The 8,641-nt window shown below is 35.5% G+C and overlaps 1 protein-coding gene and 1 long non-coding RNA gene across 5 annotated transcripts in view; both read left to right on the plus strand.

Moving 5' to 3' along the window:
- Positions 1-2,198, plus strand: part of LOC127935559 (nesprin-1-like) — a 33,524-nt gene extending 31,326 nt beyond the window's left edge. For all 3 annotated transcript variants that reach the window (XM_052533549.1, XM_052533550.1, XM_052533547.1), the window contains one exon: positions 1-2,198. This exon is cut by the window's left edge. In XM_052533549.1, the coding sequence (XP_052389509.1) occupies positions 1-1,468 (1,468 nt within the window). In that variant the 3' untranslated portion in view covers positions 1,469-2,198.
- Positions 2,199-3,286: 1,088 nt separating this feature from the next.
- On the plus strand, positions 3,287-7,449 carry LOC127935930 (uncharacterized). Of its 2 annotated transcripts, none has more exons than XR_008148203.1 (3): positions 3,287-3,523; positions 6,882-6,994; positions 7,318-7,449. It is a non-coding gene; the product is annotated as an uncharacterized LOC127935930 (long non-coding RNA). The 2 variants fall into 2 exon arrangements; XR_008148202.1 differs by having other exon boundaries at positions 3,301-3,523; positions 6,785-6,994.
- Positions 7,450-8,641: the final 1,192 nt, after the last annotated feature.

Below are 8,641 nucleotides of genomic sequence, written 5' to 3' on the forward strand. Positions count from 1 at the left end.
AAAGATGGGAGAACTGGAAAAGTCTATAGCATCACTGAAAGAAGAGAAGGAAAACATCGAAAATGAGTTGCTTCGACTAAAGCAAAATGAACAGGAGAGACTAAAAATCCAGAGCAAAACAGATGATACATCTACTGGAAGTGACAAGCATGCTGACAAAGTCACATACAAAACAGCACTGGAACAACTACAAGACACTAAAGAGGAAAAAAGGACAGACAGAGACAGCAGTCTGGAACTCACTTACATTTATTGGGCCAAAACAGATGGAGAAACCGAAGCACAAACCTCTAAAACTGACGCCCAAGGAGAAATTCTTCAGGTAATGGATGGCACGACCTTAGAACGAGATGAGCTAAACATCATGACAGCTGAATTACAGAGGCATCACGATGAAATGGAGAATCAAATCATTCAAACTGGCCTTCTTGAGCTTGAGAAGGCAAATGATCACCTGCATAAATTGAGGGATGAATGTAAAACTGCTGAAGAAGAAAAGTCAGTGATCATGGAGAGCCTCGAGAGGAGGAGGAACAGCCTGGAGAAGGTTCAAGCTGAGGTACTGAGACTTACAAAGGAGACTGAGCACCTCACACAAAGCTATGAATGCAAAAGAAGAGAACTGCAAGACATTGAGACTGACATACAAAGACAGACAAGGACTGTGAAGACTCAAGAGAAAACTAATATTCAGAGTGAACAAGAAGACCAAGTAATAGCAACTACACAATTCATTCAAGAACACACAGAAGATGTTGAGCAGATGAGAACTCAAGAGACACAAACTGAAATCCAGGAAAGAGACACTCTACCAAAGTATGAAGAGATAGATGCAATGAAAATGAGAATACAGGAAATGAAAGATGAACTAAAAAACAGATTACAAGACATACAGAGGAAGGAACTGGAAAAACTTGGAATGCAAAAAGAAAAAATTGAGCTGGAGCTACGAAAAGCTGAAAACGAAAGAAATAATGAAGTCCTCCAGCATGAGAGAGAAACAGACAGACTCAAGCTCATAGAAAAGGAGAAAGAAATACTTCTGCTAAGAGAGTGTATGCTGATCGAGATCAATCGACTGAAGAGTGAAGAAACAGAAACAAGTAGTCAGCGCTTGGAGATTATGGAGCGCCTCATTAGTGATGCAGCAGTAAGAGTGAACGGATTCAGAAGGGTTACAGACAGAGCCGTGCAAACACTGATGCTGGAAGGAGATGGAGAGACGTTTGGAGGAGCTCAGAGCATGACAATTGAATGGATGGAAAGTGTCAGTGGAAGGGTGGAAAATTCTCTGGATGTCCTGAGTGAAGACAGGGAGGAAGCAGTGAGAAGAGAATCCCAGAGAGGGGGCGTGGTCGGACCAACTTCGCGGAGATTGCGGCTACTGCACTGGATCAGACGGTGCTGCTGTTGCTGCTGTCCCAGGAACCCCAGATACACTGTGGAGGACACTGAGGATATTTTATAAACACAGGTCTTGTTCATTTAGAAGTTAATTTTCATATGGAATTTGACAGAAGCACGTCCTTAACAAATACAATCTATGAATTATGAAGATTTTAATTTATATTTTTATATGTAGTGAGTGAGAGTGAAAAAAAAGGGAAAAAAAGGATAACAAAATAAATATTTAGCCAGAATGAATCTTTTCATGAATACATTCAGAACAACTATACCTTTAACTCCTCAAATAACTCATTAGCATAAAGTGTGCGATATGTGTATGTATGTATGCATTTTCTATTTTCACAAATTTGTCAGTAAAACACTCTGGGTCAACTGATCCTGAAAATATCGATTTTGATTTGTCATGACAAATTGCTATAATTATCTTGTGTTTTGTTCAACATTGTGACATATAATCATGTAGTTGGAAAGAGTCATGCTGTACTTTTACACAAATGAATGCAGGTTTTGGCGCATTTGCTATGTTTTTTTTTTTGTTTTGGTTTAATGTATACAAATTTACATTTGACTTAGCTTCTATTGCTTTCATGTGACATAGCCTATTCATGTCGTGCCACATATTCACCTTTGTAACAACTCAAAGGTGTCATGTAGATGGAAAGAGATGAGATTTTATACCACATTTTATGTCATGTAGTTGGAAAGAGTCATGCAAAGAAAGAAACAGAAGAATATGTTCAGAAATATAGTAATTTTCCAGAATAAAAGATTTATGCTGCACTTAAACAGAAGTTAATGCAGTTTTTAATTTATTTACATGCTACACATTCAGATTTTGTTGTACATTCAAAATTTGCGTACATTGCCATAGTTTGCCACTCTTACCATTAAAGGAAGTGGCATGAAGACAGAGACAAACAAAGAACATGTTTAATAAATTATTTTTCTTAAATTTAGTTAAATTAAGTTGATAATTTTATATTAATGCATTTTTATATACATTTTCCTTCATAAATAGGTGTCTTGTTCGTCCATGCCAAACATATTATTCAAAGTGATTACTTCTGTTCAAGTCCATGACATCATAAAGGTAGCAGAATGCACTCATGATTTTTGAAGAGGCACATGATGACACACAGCAGCCACACAGCACTGTATAACTGATACAGGCTTATGTTTTATTTTATTTTCCCTTATTCAAAAAAATAAATAAAAAATAAATAAAATAAATATATATATATATATATATATATATATATATATATATATATATATATATATATATATATATATATATATATATATATATATATATATATATATATGTGTGTGTGTGTTTAAGTAAATGCGTTTTGCACCTTTAAAGATTGTTATTTGATCAATAAATGTTGATGGGCAAAGTAGACTAATAGTGTTATCTACTAAATTGGCCTACACAAAACCCTTGTATAAAAAACATATTTAAAAAAAGGACCAGATATGGCTGTCATGCCATAAAATATGTTTTAATATGACTGGCTTTGTATTTAATGTGAATTTAGTACTAAGTTGCTAATTAATTAATGCTTTCAATTAACAGAAGGCAACATACACTAGCAAAGAAAATTTTAATTCAGTCTGCTCTAGCCAGAGTTCGGGTACTCGCAAAAACTCCCATTAAAATCAGTGAAGCTGTTTACACTGTGAAATGAATAACTTATTCTTATGCACATCTGCACTTTATTGTTTCTGATGAGAGAATTAACAGGTAATATAGTCAGCGAGCAAGTGAGCAAATCACTGCATTTCAGCGATGACCCACATGAACGTCAATGATTGGCCATTGCATTAATAAGCTCGTGTATGATTGGTTATAATTCACCGCTGTGCAACGCTTCTCACTCTGGCTCAGCACCAGCCAAAGAGCGAGCAGTTTTGAATTTAGCAGCTGATGCTCTGCACACTGAATTCTTATCACACAGGTGTGATCCTATGATAATATAAAATATATTATACGGCTATATTTTGTCTTTTGGAAGCTGCATTGAAAATCCACTTGGCATGAAAATCTGTGGAGCACGTGCCCCCTCACTTTAAATGGGCATGACGCTTCTGATTACAGAGAACGTCATCCTAGGTAAGTTACACAAACATAGCAGTACACTTTTCACCAATTAATTGAGTTGACTTCTAAAACCTCTACAGACACATTTAAACCACACAACAAACAACTTTTGTCCGCGTATGTTACATACCACGTTAGTCTTTGTTTGGTATAATATTCATGCTTCCGATAAACTGCACGTTAATGATGAATTTATAGTGGCAGGGAGTTTTTTGGTGTACATTTGTATTTCAAAGAAAGGCTTTTGTTTTCTCCTTAACTAATTCCAAATCATGTTTGTCTTTTTCGTCCGTTGCCAAAAACATTCTGTAGCACGTGTTAATCGCGCGCCCCCTTCAGTTCAGGTGTCACGTGCAAACAGATGTAGCAATTCGTGACTCAAATGCAAATATAGTAAAAGTAAATATACTTTTTAAAATTTAAGGAAAGGTCATTGGTTTATTTTTTCACGGTATTGCAAACTATAATCGGATTCTGATGATTGCATTTTTAAAAGCTTAATCAAGTAAAAAAAAAAAAAAAAGTGCAACCTGCGTCCCAATGTGCAAACTATCCAGTCTATCTGCACTAAATATTATTGGAAATTAGTAATATCACATAGAATTGAGGATGGATAGTAACCTTTTAGTCTATATTATATAATATATATTTATTGGAACGTAAACTACAACGTCGTGTCAGGAACCGGTTCTTTCCAGCGAAGTGATTAAAGAACGGAATATTGGAGAAATGGGCTTATGTGTCAGTCCAGTCAGCATCCCATTGAAAGTTTCCATCCAAACACAAGAGGGCATCAGAGCATCATTCTCAACACTTCTTAAAAACTCAGTTTTAGTTGGAAATCGATTTTCTTCTGTGAATACAAAATAATAATAAATACATAAATAATAACATTAAAAATAAAATAACCAAAAGGCCATTTCAAGCAGGTCTTCAAGGAGACCTAAAACATTCCAAATAATTTTTCTTTAGCACTTGCTGCAATAGGCTATAGATGCTCATTATGATCATTAACTAATGTTTTGTCTGTATTTCGCATAAACCCTGACATCAGCTTGCTCTTCATGCATATTTGTTCCTGTATGTGCTAATATTAAATGATAGTCTTTCAAAGCAAGCCGCAACATCTCAGCTTTAATTACCTCTGCTCAAAGTACATCTTCTAATTGGCATTAAATATTAAATCCCTCTTCTTGTAGCAATGCTGCAAAAATAGTTTACACGAATCTGCAACTGACACCAAGTCAAAGATGTGAGAAGTCATAAATATTGATGGGCCAGAACGGCTGTGCTGGTTTAATTACCCTTACTGATTAAAAGAAAAACCTGGAACTTAAATAGATATTTCTGTTGTCTTTATTACAGCCCTGTAAAATAAATAGAGAATTGGCTAGGAAAGTAAATGGAAAATATTTTATTCTGCATTAGCATCATTAAAAGTGGGATAGAGACAGTGCCAGTTGTACCTTAATGAATGGAGTGACTCGGCTGTGTAGAACAGGCTCATTAGTAGACTTCAGTCAGGGTCTTGTGCCCCAGGCCATAGTCTCTCATGAACAGCCTCCCCCCTGCTGGCTGAGCCACATTTGGACATGCTGTAAAACCAGGGGAAGCTATAGAGGAAGATATATGGCCACTGAACCCCAAATGTGTGATGGTTATGCTCTTTCATGCAGGTCAGTGGCTAATGTAATTTAGTGTAATGAATCTAAAATGCAAGGAGGAGTTTGATGTCGCTGTATATGCACACAAACACACAGCATTTAAAATAAATCTTCAATTATTCCTCAGCATTTGATCGTGGAGCAGTTGAAACCTGCCATAAATCATACCGGCACATGTGACAAGATGTTTACCGCAAGCAAACCCAAGCAAAGGTCAATTTCTTCCCCTTTACTGCCAAGAGCTGTCACACATCACATTCCTGCGCAAACAACCCATGCAGGGAAAACACAGGACAGCTCGGTGTCCGGTAGACAACGCTTGTGGATTGTTTCTATTTATTATGCAAATGTTCAAACATATTACTAATTGGTTTTCTGCATGAGTGGCATCCTTGAAGCAAATGTCTGGTTGCTGGTTGACACACTCATATTTAACATAATGGGTTTTCCTAATGCTATCTGTTTGTGCAATATGTGAGAGTAAATACAGAGAACTTTCATTTTGATAAGAAGTTTTATATTACAACTGGCTTGCCATGGTATATGGCAGGCTACAGGTTATACTCCGTATGAGGGGCGATACTGGTAGTTTTATATTGGTTTAAAGAGGAAGCATTATGATTGAAACTTAATTGACAACATCATTTGTTAATCCTTATAAATGAGAAGCATTAAATGATCACTAGTCACATAAAGAGCATGTTAAACTGTAAACCATGGGGAAACATAATAACGCTTGTAGTACTGAGTGAAATACACTAAAGTAAAGTATATCAACTAAATATTGAGAAGAACATTTGGACAATCAGCAAAAGTGTTTTATTTTTTCTGTTATTTTAGAGCATTTATGCTTTACTCTTAGAGATCCCAATGATCACATTACACGTTGCTGCCTTTTTAAAATTATATTATTATTATTATTATTATTATTATTATTTTTTCATTTGTTATTTTTGGTCAAATCAAATTCTAAGTTTCGAATCTAACTATGCAGGCAATTGTGCAGAGAAAATTACCTTCCTAACTTCAGCAAACTTTGGAAAGCAGCAAAATTCTCTGAAAATTGCAATAATAATAATGTCTCTGGACTCCTGCATTTGAATTTGTATAAAAATGGAATTAAAAATGTCAATGCCAGGAAAAAACTTTTTAAAGGAATAACCTTTTCTTCTGTAGAATATATTTTAAAGAATATTTCAGCAGTTTTTGTTCATGCACTGAAAGTCAGTGGGATCCAGTGTTGTTTGGACCCAAACGTTCATCAAAGTGTCTTCTGTTGTTTTTAAAGAACCACTAAACCGAGCCTTTATTTGCAATACTTTCATTCAGTGATTATGTTATTTACTGTATGTTGTTGAGTGGTTTATAGTAGTGACTTTTATTTCTATGTGGTCATTCTGAAGCAGGATTTATTCTCTTCCTTTCTCTTTTAGAGTGGGTTTTGGTTGCAGTGTAATTACTAGCCGCGAAATGTTAATGACAACCAGACTTTATTTCTCTCTCTCTCAGTGTGTTTATATTGCACTTTTCATATTGCATTTTTTATTTAGCATTTTTCAGAACAGAAGGGAATTTGTTCCATGGAAATGCTTTGTATGTTCAATGCCAGATGCACATGGCTGGTTTGGGGTTTGCTGAGGAGAGTCATTCAGTCTGTGCTGCTGGTCAGGAGGGGCAGTTTGTAAGACTGTGCGTTCTGCTGTTAGTGTCACAGACGGCGCATGTGAAATGTGTGTTCAGAGCAGAGAACAGCGGCCTTATCACGTCCTCCTTCTGTCCAGTGCCTCGAGGGGACGGATTCTATTGTTTCTAGAAAAAGGTGAGAGGACAATGATAGATTATACATATACCCTCACATACATACACACACACACACACACACACACACACACACACACACACACACACATTCGTATACTTTCACACTGCCAGATATGTGTCCGCTCTGTATCTCTCTCACACACACACTAACATTCAGACAGTTGAAACAAATGAAAAGGTGCTTTTTCTTTCAACCCATAAAACACTCATCTTGTGTTGTGCTTGCGGTCAGTGGCTTTAATGAGGTCCGCTCGTGTGACTGCACAGATAAGGAAAAGCCTCCAAATGCTACAACATTCTTATACTCGCCTCTTTTTACAGACCAGTCCCAAACTGCCATTCAGCACCTTGGAGAGCAGCAGCATGCTTTCTTTGCAAGTGCAGATTGTAAGAGATTGTGCTAATTCAGCATTTATTGACCTTCATGTCTGCATAAATACTCATAGACATGCATTATAGACTCACTCACCTATTGTTCTTTCTTATGTCTGTGTGAAAGAATGTCTTTAATAGAATTGATTGCTGCAAATGAACCGCCATCACCATGCCTGTAAAAATGTTTGTCATATTGCATAAATATGTATGATGAATGTAAACAGCATAGGGTAGTTCCCAGTTAATAAACCATGGAAAGGCATAGGTGGTGAAATTTACATTTCAAAGGAATGTTCTACATAGTGATCATAGACAATATACGACCAGTACTTGTGATGTATAATTTAGTATATGTATATCATTTGATATATTTTACATATTGATGTATAATTAATAGCATAGTTTATTTATAAAATATGTTCATAGTTAATCTTACATTAAATAGTGTAAAATGTGGATAAAAATATGTGTGTGTGTGTGTATATATAACTACAAAAAAATATATATATATATAGAAAATGAATAATTGTTAATATTTTAATACATTCTTATTTTAATACAACAATTAATATTTTTTCTATAAAATAGCAAAAAAAAAAACAAAAAAAACAATCGGATTGAATTAACACTTAATACAACACTTAGGCCCACATTTGTTCAAAAGCAGGTTCATAATGATTTATAACCAGTGGGGTGTAATTCAAATTTTGTGTATTATCAGGTCCTTTCAGGCCCTCCTAATTACATACCTGTCCGGTGTGATGAATGCTTGGAGTTCTTTTAATCAGCCTAATTAATGCAATTGTTGAGAGAAAGAAGAGGACTTATGAATGATAGCCTTGCTTTTACAGGAAGTTTATGTCCTTCCTAGTGGTATTTCACACATGGAATATAGCTCATTTGTGTTTCCCATTCTAAAAGAATCTGTAGATACAGTTAGATGTGACAAGTTGTATTCACTTAATTGGTTAGTGTGCATTCCTGTCATGCTGTTTATTATGTTTGCTTTATAATCCAAATTGGATTCTAGAGTTAGAGAAAAGCTATTCTATCATCATTCATCAGTCTTTCCAACTCTTTGTGATTTGATAAACTGCAAAAGATGACACAGCTGAACTTCAGGGTAATTTTAATCAACCAAATTTATTGTAAGGAGTACTGAAAACAGTCTGATGATCGATTGTTATAATTGCTCTGTGTGGAAGCAAAGCTGTCTGATCAACTGAAATGTAAAATTTCATCTTTACAGTCAGAGGAAACCCTGGTGTTA

This window comes from Carassius gibelio, chromosome A19, assembly GCF_023724105.1.
Source record: "Carassius gibelio isolate Cgi1373 ecotype wild population from Czech Republic chromosome A19, carGib1.2-hapl.c, whole genome shotgun sequence".
In the NCBI taxonomy this organism is placed as follows: Eukaryota; Metazoa; Chordata; class Actinopteri; order Cypriniformes; family Cyprinidae; genus Carassius; species Carassius gibelio.